The sequence below is a fragment of the Labrus bergylta genome, chromosome 23 (assembly GCF_963930695.1).
Source record: "Labrus bergylta chromosome 23, fLabBer1.1, whole genome shotgun sequence".
In the NCBI taxonomy this organism is placed as follows: Eukaryota; Metazoa; Chordata; class Actinopteri; order Labriformes; family Labridae; genus Labrus; species Labrus bergylta.
The window spans coordinates 15,514,149-15,527,549 of record NC_089217.1 but is presented as its reverse complement, the minus strand read 5'-3'; the positions used below and the strand labels follow the sequence as shown (position 1 = coordinate 15,527,549).

The following is a 13,401-nucleotide window of genomic DNA, read 5'->3' as shown; positions in this document are numbered from 1 at the left end:
GATTTCTGTTCATATGATTTAGAACAAACTTGAAATTCACCGCTGTTAGAGCAGTGTTTACTTTGGCTCTTACTTTGCTGCAGTGGTTTAAACAGTCATCACACAGCTTTACCCGTAGTGAAGCTGAGGTAACAATTATTATAGAATATTATAAAGGAAATGTAGTCTTCTTAAAAGTAGTTTTCTCCTGAGGTTAAAACATTAAAAAAACGACACAGAAGTAGCGGACGAAGCAACAGAATCTGAATTATACGATGCTATAATAAGAATATTTGCCTTTAAATCAATGATAAGTGTAGTTCATCGGAATCACAACATCAAGAAAAGACCCTAATAGCAGGGATGGGCACAGCAAGGGCCACATTAATTTAGTTTTCACTGCCAGAGGGGCCAAATTGTAGGATACAAAAACGATTATGTCTCAAATTTAACTCAACATATACCAGTGATCAAATATTATTATGGACATATTTCTGGTTTTCATGATTTCATGGCAGATTTTGTCTTCATGTTTCTAATTAATTGATATGTAAAAAATGTACCTGAGGGCCACGTTGAGGGTTGATGGGGGGCCGCATGTGGCCGCCAGTTGCCCTACCCCTGCTCTAATAGTAACTGAAGCAGTGTGATACACAGCTTTGAAATATATCAACCTGTACTGTATATTTCATTTAAAATGCTTCAGAGAGTTGAGATTGGTTGAGGTAAGTTCACAGACCGTATAGAAGAAGTGGACATAACTCATTGGTTCAAAAACTGTAGCCAACAGAAAACACTGCCTTAAAGCTGCATTCTCTTTAATGACCAGAAGGGGGCAACTCAATAATGTATCTCAATAATGAATTGTCAGGTCCTCTTTGTCCAGAGGTCTGAATGGAGTTTTTCCTCTACCTCCTACGGGGGTGTAATTGAACCATCTGCATTATTTACTTTTCCTCAGGAATAATGATCCTCTTTTCAAAGCAGACATTTTGACAGAGAAAGAAAAGCACAGGTGTCACGAAGGACATTAACGATGACTCACTTCTATTCAAGAGTCCCAGTAATGTGTGGCTGTGAGCCAGTATGTGCACAGTACCAGGAATTCAGCTTTTCATCTTTTTGATCAAGAACATCTGGGCTTTGCTTACCGGGACATGTCAGAATAACATGTTCAGAGGACATTTGCTTGAACTATGACCCGGGCTCTACCCACATGAGCCGGTGTGATGCAATATACAGTGGATGTGTAGGCTCCTTTCTGATCTTTTGAATTCAGTTTAAGAAAAAATATACGGCAGGAGTTAGATGGCAAAATAAACCCATACTGATCAGCGAGAGGGAAAGAACAATTGATTAAATTAGGTGTAAAAGACATTTCTATATTTTATTGGTTCTTTGGCCTCACTTTAACAAATAAGCAGCGTACGACTGTATGTGTGCACATCTGTGATTTATTGCAGCGTTTAAGGGAGGCTCCACCTTCCTCTCCTTTGACCTTCATCCTCCTTTATACCATCACTCTGACGCCCTCCTCTCCTCTCCTCTCCTCCAACATCCCTTGCAGCTGGGTGATCATCTTTCAAGGGGGGTGGGTGGGGTGGGGGGGTGGGGGGGTAGACTTTGCTGACTCAGTGTAAAGGATGAGGATGAGAGGGAGGGAGGTGGAGAGGAGTTTTCCTTGCCTGCTGCTGTGGAAGAGAGCTGCAGTAGTTTGCAGCCGGAATACTCATGAGCGGCTGAGGCTGCAACACATTGTCCTCTCCCTCCCTCCCTCTTACTGTCTCCCTTTAGCATCACACACACACACACACACACACACACACACACACACACACACACACACACACACACACACACACACACACACACACACACACACACACACACACACACACACACACACACACACACACATACAAGAACACAGGCCAGAAGTCCGGGAATGTGTGTGTGTGTGTGTGTGTGTTGTGGGCAGTACCCCGGCCTGAACTGACCCGTGCGCCTGCAGCTGTCAGAGTCCGGGGATCAGTGCTCCTCTGCAGACTGAGACGTTTGTAATCCAGGTATTATGCGGACACGTTGAACCCAGGTGAAGGTGCGGCAGCTGCAGCCGGGGTCACCGCCTGATCCCCGGACAGCCCCAGAGCCATGCCGACGACTCCGGGATTCCCGACTGGTGGTGATGGGTTGTTGTCAACAAAGTTGGCGCAATGCGAATTTATTGCTGCCTCGTCCTGAGCTGACTTCAAAACACACCTCTCTGCCGGACAGGATGCACGCGCAGCATCCCGTCAGTAAGGGGGGTCCTCATTGTCATAACACCATGCACACCATAAAGCACTGTTTCAGGAGAATAATATATATGACGGTGTGGGAGTTCATAAAAGCAAAAAGGAGATTCTCACGCAAACTATTTGCAAAGCAGTGGAAACCCCCAAAACGTGCCGAAAGTGCAGCAATAATTGGCACGTCCAAACAATTGCAGGTGGCAGCAGATCCTTAGTAAAGTTATTGATTTGTAACCAGCATAATACAGGAAATGGGAGGATAGTGCCTTCAAACTAAAAGCACAAAAAGTATATATTTTTTTAGACATACAGGGACATTGTGATAATATCCTACATATGCCTACAGCATATTTGCAAAATTGTGAAGGTCAATATAAAAAGACAGTTAAAGAAGGTCTTCGGTGTGGTCATTTTGCATGTTATGTTTCACATCACTGTTGTACAGTAAGCTATTAAAATGTTTCTTTTACCAGCACTGCAACCACACAACATAACACACGTTATCGTCAAAAAGAAACAGTATTTAAACATTGTGTCATTATATATTCTTCGCTGCTTGCGGCTTTAATTCTTTAAAAAAAAAAAAAAAAAGAAAAAAAAGTTAATGAATCTGTTTATGGTGATGAGTACATATTGTCAGTTCTAGTAGCCATAGCAGTCGTAGAAACTACTATTGACAACATTTTGGAACAACTTAACAGCAAATAAAGCACACTGACATTTTTGACTAATGTTTATGGGTCATTAAATTATAGCACCATGGTGTCTTCTTTTTTTTCCCTCACGTGGTAATTTTGTGTTTTTATGTGCAGTAATGTCAATATGTTATGTTTTGTTTTTCATTTTCACATGATTCTTTGTTTACATGTTGTTGTTTTTTTTTTAAATTGATGCAACTGTGGAGGCAGCTAAATGTTTACAGCACTAAAAAGTAGCCTATAGTGTGTCGTACCTTACCCAGAATTATTTTATATTTGTATACTATTTTGAAAGCCCAGACAAGAACTGCTCTCTTCTCTTGGTGACTTTACAGCTGCTGTCCAGACGACCTGAGGGGAGGAGAGAGAGAGAGAGAGAGAGAGAGAGAGAGAGGAGCCAGCAGCAGCAGCAGCAGCAGCAGCAGCAGGGACACGGTAACCTGCAGGAGGACCGACTCACATGGTCCTGCCGCAGCGGAGCTCAGACCCCCGCCCCCCGGAACTCTCCACACCTCTTCCACCATCGGCACAGCTTCATTCTCTATTTCCAAAAAGAAAAGAAGATAACACGTTTTCAGTTTCTTTAATTCCCCCCCTCCCCTAGCTTTGCATCCCGTCCTCCCGCTGCCCAGTGTCGGTCAGACTCGGGCCGGTAAACGCAGCGCCATGGCTCGGGAGAACGGAGACACCGGCAGAGGAGAGACGTGGAAGAAACACGTCGACGACATCAAGAAGGTTTTTGATTTTAAAGAAGTCCTTGGCACGTGAGTAGCTTTCTCATCTCACATATTGTAACATCTCAAAATGACACCCCAATGGGATACATGAGGGGCTCCAGCAGTAACCACAGTGCACTTTGTTTCATAACACTTTTCCAAATAATATTCTGACAGAGACTCAAATTAACATTTCAGCTCACCATTTCAACTGTTTGATAAATACTTTTAAGGTTTCAATTTCCCCAATTCAGCCTATAGCTAGTTTCCATTCACTCTCAATATTTACATGTTGCGTTCAAGTGTTATCTGGCTCATCATATTGATATTTACATATTTCTAACGTAGTTTTGGATATATTTAAAAAGAAAGTTGAGCTACTCCAAAACTTCTAGAAGAGCTTTTCCTCGGGGTGCCAATGCTCCTGGTTGGAAACCACTACTTTGGGGTATCATTACATCAGTTAAGTTATATAGGTTGTTCAATATATGTTGTTCCAAGACTGCAGCTTTTGACAAAAAAAAAAAAAAAAACACTCCAAAATGTTCCATAACATCTTGTAATTACTAATTATAAAACCTATTTGTACTACATTAGTTTTCCTACAAACTCCATGCAGCAGTGTCAATGTTTGGGGCTAATCTGATCTGTATTTGATCATGAATTTATGGCAGGTGATGATGACACTCTCCCTTTATTGCATGTAGTCTGTTCTACTGTATGTGGTGTTTATATAGGGATTCTAAAAGGACTGTAGGGCTTATGAGTGATTTATCTTCTTGTTTATCCTTTTGGCATATTCTGTAATGGTACTTCAGGGGATTTTCTTGTTGATGACAGCGAGGCTGTTACAGCCTGCAGGAATTTTGATCCCTCAGTAGCAGGAACCATATCACTGTTACTCTCCCACTCCTTTTGAAGTGTCACTCGTTCACTCTCACGCGGGTCGCAAAGAAACATATTTACTGTCCCTCTCCTTGTTGGGAAATGTGCTCTTTTTTCCATATTCGTTTGTTCCATCTTCTCCCATCCTTCTCACTCAAACAGTGACAGATCACAGGTAGACGCCCCCCCCCCCCCGAATCTCTGACAGCCTGTCCCTGTATGAGCGTCTGTCCACCTGCTCTCCCGCTGTGAGGAATGAGCTGTGTCTGTTTTGGACGGCAGCCTGGAGGGGGACACACAGGCAGGATGCAGATTGAGATGAACTGCATGGGGGATTAGGAAAAAGTTCCCCCGAATAGCAGGAAGTTCAGTCATGTTGTGTAATTAAAAAAAAAATTATGATGGACATCTAGCTGGACAATTTGTTTCTCCTAAACACTTGAAGTTTGCACCGGATGTGAAACACACACACACACACATACACACACACACACACACACACACACACACACACACAGGATGCAGACTGGCACTGGACTCAATGATCCAAGTCGGCCATGTTGCAGCCACACATTAACCAGAGTTGCTGACGGGTCCTTGAACCTGATACATCAGCAGAAAAGAGGATAGTGTGTGTGTGTGTGTGTGTGTGTGTGTGTGTGTGTGTGTGTGTGTGTGTGTGTGCGTGTGTGTGTGTGCGTGTGTGTGTGTGTGTGTGTGTGTGTGTGCGTGTGAGGAAAAGGAGGGTGGTCTGAAATGTTTCAGGAGACTGGACGATCAGCCAAATAAATACTGTCAGCAGCATTGAAGAAACAGAACAGAAGTACGGATTTGAATGGCAGAAATGTTGTGTTCAGGTGCAGCAGCACATGTGGGAAGATTAAAGCTCGAGGCTACTTTAAGTGCCACTGCAGTGGTGAGTGTTTCTGCGTCAGCATTTAAGAGCTGCATCTGTACTGACAGGATGTGATGTCATAAACTCTGACACCGACCCGTCATATTTTGTGTCCTCACTCCGGCTTGACCTTGCATGCCCTGGTGAGCGCATGTGAGTGTGCACCTCTCCTGCTCTGGGACTAAATATCAGCCGTGAGTGTGCCGATATACCGTTTTGTGTCCCTTAATGCTGGATTAAAGGTGCCAGTGTTAGCTCATGCTGGCAGGGTGTGTTTAAACGCGTGGGCTTGTGTGTTTGCAGGCATGTACAGGAGGCACTCCTCGGTGTCTTCTTACTCTCCCCTGGTGTGTATGCAGTGTGAGTCTCTGTTGCCTTCTATTCAATAATTCAATACCAACAGAGGTGTGTTCTTTGTGTGTGTTTGTGTGTGTGTGTGTGTGTGTGAACTGGTTGTGCCACAGGAGGGATCACAGCAGGAACAAGTGCAAAAGATAGTTCAAAAAGGAAGCCCCAGAGGAAGAGAGAACGCTAAAGATAACACGTTTTTGTCCATTCTGTTGAGACTGTAACCAAATTTCAGCACTCGTCATCACAGAGTAAGACAAAGCTCGGGTTGTGATTAGCTTCATGAGCTGCGTGATTTTGACTCTAGCTTAAAGTAGATATTTTCAGTATTTTTCAAACCTTGGTGTTTAGTCAATATAATATAAATCAGACGTAATTCTTCACTTTAATTCTTTAGAATTGGACTAATTAATCGTCTGTCTACATTTTACAATGTCTAATTTCTTTAAATTACACATTGCCTCCATACATGGGCGCGCACTAACCACTGTGCCCCTAATTTCTTAATTTTTATATTGTAAAATATTTGCACTCATTATCATCTTGCTCATCCCTGCACATCTGTATAATTCATTTTGTATATATTTAGTTGTATATGATTCTATTTAAGTTCCTTTACATCACTGTTGGTATAACTTCTTCTTTTCTTCTACTTCTGTGTTCATTGTTTTGCCCAGAACCACTAAGACACATTTCTATGCGTTAAGCTACATGGTCATAAACCTGATTCTGGACTTGGATGGAGATTTTGAAGACGTTTAACCTCTCCTTCCGAAAGCCTTCTTTAAGTCTAAAGTAGTGTGGTGAAACGTCTGCAAGATCTTCAACCGGGTCCAGTCGCCTTTGGATCAAGCTTTGATCTACCGAGACCTGGATGACTGAGAACCTACACGGAAATACACAAAACTGATCGTGATCATGGGATCATGTGGTGTTGTAAGGGTGCGGTGCAGATCCAATACAAACATCAGTTGCGCACAATAACACAGAAACTAACCAACCAAGGCAGGTGTCTTCATCAGCTCCTGTGTTTGGTTAAATGACTCTTATTGTCAGTGGAGTCTGATGACTTAGGGTGTGCTGGATGTTTGTCTAAAAGTTTTTTTTATTATTTCTGTAATGTTGACACACTTAACAGGACTTTAAGTTGATAAACCCTGACCAGGATTACACTGACGCAAATCCATGGGTGTCGTAGTTTCCTGCGATTGCAACCTACTCGAGCAGTTCCAAAGGCTGCTACTCATTTACACTGTAAAACATGTAAAAACTGGACAAACGTCACATATACTGTGATTCCCCTTTAAAGCTAGAGGTCACAGCTAAAGGAAGTGTGCATGCGGTTGTCGGCCCTGACGGTGATGCATTGTGGGAATGCCACTGTGCCATCTAGGGCACGCTGCCCTTAATTGATGCTCCACTTCCCTGCTGCTGTTCTCTCCACTGTTTCTGGGACTGCAGAGCCCCCCCCCCCCCCCCCACCACCACCACCACCACCACCACCTCCCCTCCTCTCTTAATGTCTTTCTATATCTGCCTCTCTAAAGTCTGCAGCGCTGTCATACAGCCCCCCGTGTGGCCGCTCATCCTGTTGTAAACTTTTTTTTTTTTTTTTCACACCGTGTAGGAGAGGACACGGAGCAGGTTTTGAAGTATAAATAGCGTCCCACAAATAGAACAAAAGATGATTGTTTGCTATGTGACAAACTTCCAACTTCAAGTGGACTGCAAGCCCACGTTTTTAAAAGCGTGCGTTTCCAAAAGTGTGCACGTGTGTGTGTGTGTGTGTCCACAGTTACACAAATCAAACCACACTGCGGTGAAATTTGAGCATACTCCCAGTATGTCGGTTGTCTTATCCTCTGCTCGTCTGTCCATCTGTTCCATCCGCTCCGCGCTCTCTGCCAGGGTTTCCTGGTGGTCAGTGCTTCTCTCAGGTTCGCTAACGCCACTCTGTGATTGGTTGCTGTTGCTTATTTTTAGTTTATTAATATTTTCTTCTTCGCGCTACCCTGGAGCATTCAAACTCACCTCGCAGCCTTCATCAGCAGATGGAGCTTACTGAGCTCTCAGGGAATGAATGATCATGATATGAACAATATCTACAGAGGAAGAGTGTGGGAGAGAGTTGAAAGCTCTGTAACAAACAAAGCTTCTTATTTGACCTTGAGTTAAATATATATTTTTCCCACTACTCTGTCCTAGTAGTAGCCTAGCATTACATGAACAACTCCCAATTGTTAATCGGTCAGATCTCGCAGTTATTTTGACCTGCCGAGGGTCTTAATTAAGAAGTGAATTCTTCAACCAATCAGATCATAAATGTGTGTCGTAGCAGTTAGCCGCTAGGCTCAGTAGCTAGTTCCAACATCATATTCATAAGACTTCTACTTCAGCTGTAAACCACGGGCATCTGGCATAGTCGAGGAGACAATCTAGATTTTATAGTGATTCATTTGTCTTGAGGGGAAGGCGTAAGAGCACTATGTCACAACAGTGCAGTGACACTCAGAGACCTTTGGTCGGCGCCATAGCTCACCAAACTGAATTCCTACATATTGTGTCTTTAACCTGTACTGCATGTTGACAACAGAAGGTTTGGGTCAGAGATGGGACCGAGCCGATCCTACATCGCGGATCAAGAAATACGTTTGGACACTCAAAACGTTCTCAGCTCGTACAGTCTCACTTTGAAGACTGAACTCTGAGAAGGCCCACAAATTGTCTCCATGACGACGGTCAGACGAGATGGAACAGTAATTCTTACTCTTTATTTTAAAAGATTTAATTTGAAAAAGCTGACAGCTGTTGCTGCCTTTACACATACTACAAACAACAAACAAAAACATTATTAGTTATGATTGTTATGGTGGACAAAGATAAGAATCAGTATCGTATGAGTACAAATGTGTCGGAATTCAATCTGAACGGAAAAAAAGTTGATAGGTGCATCTCTTATATTCATACAGTTCACCTTTCCTTTTCTCTTTGTCTGACTATCCTGAGTTTCTTTCCATTTGGTGGCATTTGCAGCTTTAACTCTGGAAGGTCATTGACTTTATTCAAGATTTTCATTTGCCACATGCTCATACAGAAGTGCAGTGAAATCTGAAATCAACAAATTTCGAATCATCATTACAAATTAGAAACCTACTTTATTATGCTGTGATGCTCCTTTAATGGTATTTCTGTTGTTGTTGTTGTTGTTGCATTGTTGATGACTGAGCTTGTGATGCTATTGTGATTGACGTCATTGTTGACGTCTGTACTTTCAGTTTTAGATGAGCCGAGGACGTCAAAACGCTGAATAAGCTGATATCAATTTGTTCTCTCAGTGCTACTAAACTTGAGCTAAACTCGTGTCACACCCACACACACACACACACACACACACACACACACACACACACACACACACACACACACACACACACACACACACACACGCACACACACGCACACCCACACACACACAACCCCACACACACACACACACACACACACACACACACACACACACAAACACACACACACACACCCACACACACACAACCCCACACACACACACACACACACACACACACACACACACACACACAACACACACACACACACACACACACACACACACAAACAACAGGACATTTAAAAGCAACACAGTCGATTTCTCCTCTTTGCACACGCAGCAAATGAAACTCTTGCGTTTGCCAGCTGTCAGGTCTTTGCTCATCACCTAATGAGTTTAATTTGAAATTGCGCGTGCGCGCGTGCGTGCGTGTGTGTGTGTGTGTGTGAAGGGTAGGGTAGGGTTGTACCATCCTGCTCTCTGCACTGATTGACACGTGTGACCAGACCTCTGAGTATTAATGATCATAAACTTTAGTCCATTATCGGATCAGCGCTCTATTTTAAGCCTCTGGGGCGATCACATCCAGCTTATAACGACCCCGTCCGAAAAGCCTGCTGTCTCTATGTGACAGCTGTGTGTGTGTGTGTGTGTGTGTGTGTGTGTGTGTGTGTGTGTGTGTGTGTGTGTGTGTGTGTGTGTGTGTTTGTGTGTGTGTGTGTGTGTGTGTGTGTGTGTGTGTGTGTGTGTGTGTGTGTGTGTGTGTGTGTGTGTGTGTGTGTGTGTGTGTGTGTGTGTGTGTGTGTGTGTGTGTGTGTGTATGTGCGTGTGTATGTGCAGTTATGCTGCTGTTCATGTAAACACACTGCATGTCAAGCAGTCATTCAGAAACTAAAGGGGGGGGGTAATGGATGAAAACTATACTGTCAGTGCAACAAAACAAGTTTGTAGGGGTGTCTTTTCAATTTTAGAGAAAAAAATGATAAAAGGGAGATCTCAAATTTGATGGTGTAAATCAAAGCAGACTCAGCCATATTATTTTTACCTCCATCCTCCCCAACTTGCAGACATCCAAAGGGGAAAATACAACACCATGAAGTCAACACAGCTGCATTCAGAGACGACACGGTCACTGCCAGATGACAGAGAAACATTGTAATCATTTCAGTAAGAGCCAGAAACCTTCCTGCTTCCCCTAAAGTCCACAGCTTTGCCACCAAAGCCCATCGGATCATAATGAGAACGTTTATTTGCATAAATATTCCGGTTTGGTCCTAAGAACACGTTGCCCTATTAAGCTTATTTCACCATTATTCTCATCTACATTTTGTAATTAACCTGTCTTGCAAACTGGTGACTTTTTGGTCTGTTTAAAACGCACAGAACTCACTGTGATCAGGCATCAGGCCATGTGACAAGCTGTTGTTAAAACCTCAACTGGGGCGCATATTCTCTACCCTGACTGTGGTCTGCTTAAAGTAATCGACCTGCGCTTCGTCATGTTGACTGGTTTACACCTATGATCTTACTATTGTAATGTCCTGTGCGTTGGCCTTTGGGCTGAATTGGGCATATTAACAATGGTGTTTATTAGGGCCGGGAATCTTTGAGTGTCTCGGAGTTTGATTCGATTTCGACTCTTGGGGTCACGATTTGATTCCGAATCTATTTTTGATTCAAGACGATTCTGGATTCATGATTTAAAGTCTATTTTTGAATTAGTCCATACTTCAGGATCTACTCCAGTCATCTGAGAGACTGGCTGGATTTCTTGCTGCTCCATTTGGCATTCTACTGAGTTACAGAGCTAGCACTTAGCTGCTCAGTGACATTGAGCCACTCCCGGACAAAGATAAATGAGGGCTCATCATCTGAGGAATCCAGAGATGTGGCCACGATCGGCTCTTTCCACAGTTTGATAGGAAAAGTGAAGACCGAGAAAGGGAGGAGTGGGTTAGGGATGTTGTTCCAAGACTGCAGCTTTTGACAAAACTCACTCGGTTCAGGTTGGACTTCAGGAGGATCAGGAGGTAGGGTTAGTGCTGAATAAGTAAGACTTATCAAATTCCCAAACATTTTTTTCTTATACGGTAGTTGAGAAAAATAGTGGAATATCTGGGGTGTCTGATAGCCTAGCAGTTAACGAAAAATCATCTAAAACAACAGTGAAAACTCAGTCTGCATGTAGATGAATTCACTGGTGAAACAATCTGTGCTCAAAAATGTTTGAATCAAAAGTCTTTTCAAATGGTGGATTCATAAAATCGCAACACTATATATTTTTTTTACAGAAGCATTTACCTCACTCTCCTTTATTTATTCCTTTAAAAGTCATATATTAGTCAGATTGAGTCAGATATTTGTGAGGCTCGGCGTTACGCACCAAATGAACACTTAGCACTTGCCATTTTCTGACGTCCTGCCGTGACTTCATCTTTGTCACTTATGTAAGCAAAAAAAAACAAAAAAAAAACGCTGTTTCCCTTAAACCTATTACATGATTAAGTAAAGAAACACAGTACGCAGATGGAGTGAGACAGACAGCACACCTACAAAACACTCGATGATGACTCGACATGATGCGTCTTACTTTCACACATGGGGAACAGGATAAATGCAGGTGCAGCTGAGGAAAAGGAGACAGTCAGTGGTGATGTTTTCTGAGCGGAGGATTTGGTTTCAGGTCTGTTGTGCAATCCTAAAGGGTTCCCGACAACAACATCTGCTGTATCAGAGGGATATCAGGGACGCAGCCGGCTGAGACACAAATGTTGCTTGTTGTGATCAAGTTAGAAGTCAGGTTGGGTGACAGGTTGCTGGAGGTCAATGGAGTTGCGGCGACGTGAGCAGTGTTAATAACCGTCTTTCTGAAGGCCAGCGGTCCATCAGAACACAATTACAAGTCAACAGAGAACATCATGTAGTCATTTGTGTCTAAAGAAATCTGCTGCAGCCTGGCTCGAAGAGAGAAGAGCTACACTACGTTTGTATAAATCATCTAGTCCTCTAGCGCGTTGAGAATTCAGCCTGTATTTAAAGGAGCATCAGTATATGTATGGGTTTTTGTAAAAGGCTTGAAATGTAAAAAGTTAAGGCTGCATTTTTTGCTGTTAATAATGCTTAGTGGCAAAGCCTGAATCCTGACATAAAGATGTTTTAGTCCCAGACTATGCTTTAATATTTTTGGCAGGTTCGTTTACAAGGCTAATGCAAAAACTGCTGTTGGGGGTTTCTTGCTCCTGGAGAAATGAATAATGAAGCAGAAACAGAAGCAGCCTCTGGCCACAGCTGCCCTTTCTGTGTTTCTACATTTTACAGGTTAGCATTAGAAGCCATCCACGCGCTTGAACATTTCCATGTCCAACGGCGAATCGTTTATATTTATTTGTGTGTGTTTGTGCGCACATCGCACTTGCAGGCCACCCCTGCAAAAGTCAGTGCCCCTGTCCAAGAAGTCTGTACACGCCCCTGGTTATTTGTGTGTCTATGTCGACAAATGTACTGTCCCTTTAATAAATAAAGGGACAGTACACATAGTTCCCTTTAACACAAAATGTTTAAAACATTAACTAGAAACGTGTTGAGTTAGCTGGATGGCCAAAGATGAAAATAAAAAGGAAGTTATTGGTTTATATAAATGTGTAGGTCAGGGTCCTCATACTGTTTTGAAGTACTTGAACAGTCGCCTGCTGGAGGTTTTTCTGTGCAGCCTCTACCTGCACAGAAAGTAAAGTCAGAAAGCAGCTTAGCTTATTACCCTGGAGGCTCTGCTGACAGTGGCAGCGCAAAATTGTAGCAAAATACCAGCGTGGAAGAGGAGGAAGAAGAGATAACAGAGCAATGAGGACGGGGATAAGAAGCACATGTAAGCCTAAGGGGGCGGCCTCAGGGGGTGGGGGGGGGGCATGAGGGGTGTCCTCTGCCATCGCTGAAGGAGAAATACATTGGAAAAGGGTTTTGTTTTTTTTTAAATCAGCCCTACTCTCCTTCTACCATCTGTTGTCAACAGAAACCTGCAAAGATTTTGCACCAAGCGATTGTCCGCCCGTTTCATGCTTTTAGAGTTCCCTTACAAATTCAACCCCGGGTTCATCATGTAAAACGGAAAGAAGCTTATGTTTACGCTTACAAACTTTGATCATAGTAATAATGAACTCATAGTAAAGACTGCTGTGTTATACTAGTTTGAGAGAAATCTGTCCAATGGGGAGAGGAGGTGACGCTCTGTTTCAGAATCCAGAAA

General features: G+C 43.1%; 1 protein-coding gene across 1 annotated transcript in view; it reads left to right on the top strand.

The window, feature by feature from the left end:
* Positions 1–3,378: 3,378 nt before the first annotated feature.
* Positions 3,379–13,401, top strand: part of camk1da (calcium/calmodulin-dependent protein kinase 1Da) — a 69,946-nt gene continuing 59,923 nt past the window's right edge. Inside the window, exon 1 of the mRNA XM_065951330.1 lies at positions 3,379–3,732. Within this exon, the coding sequence (XP_065807402.1) occupies positions 3,635–3,732 (98 nt within the window). The 5' untranslated portion in view covers positions 3,379–3,634. The remainder of the gene's footprint in view (positions 3,733–13,401) is intronic.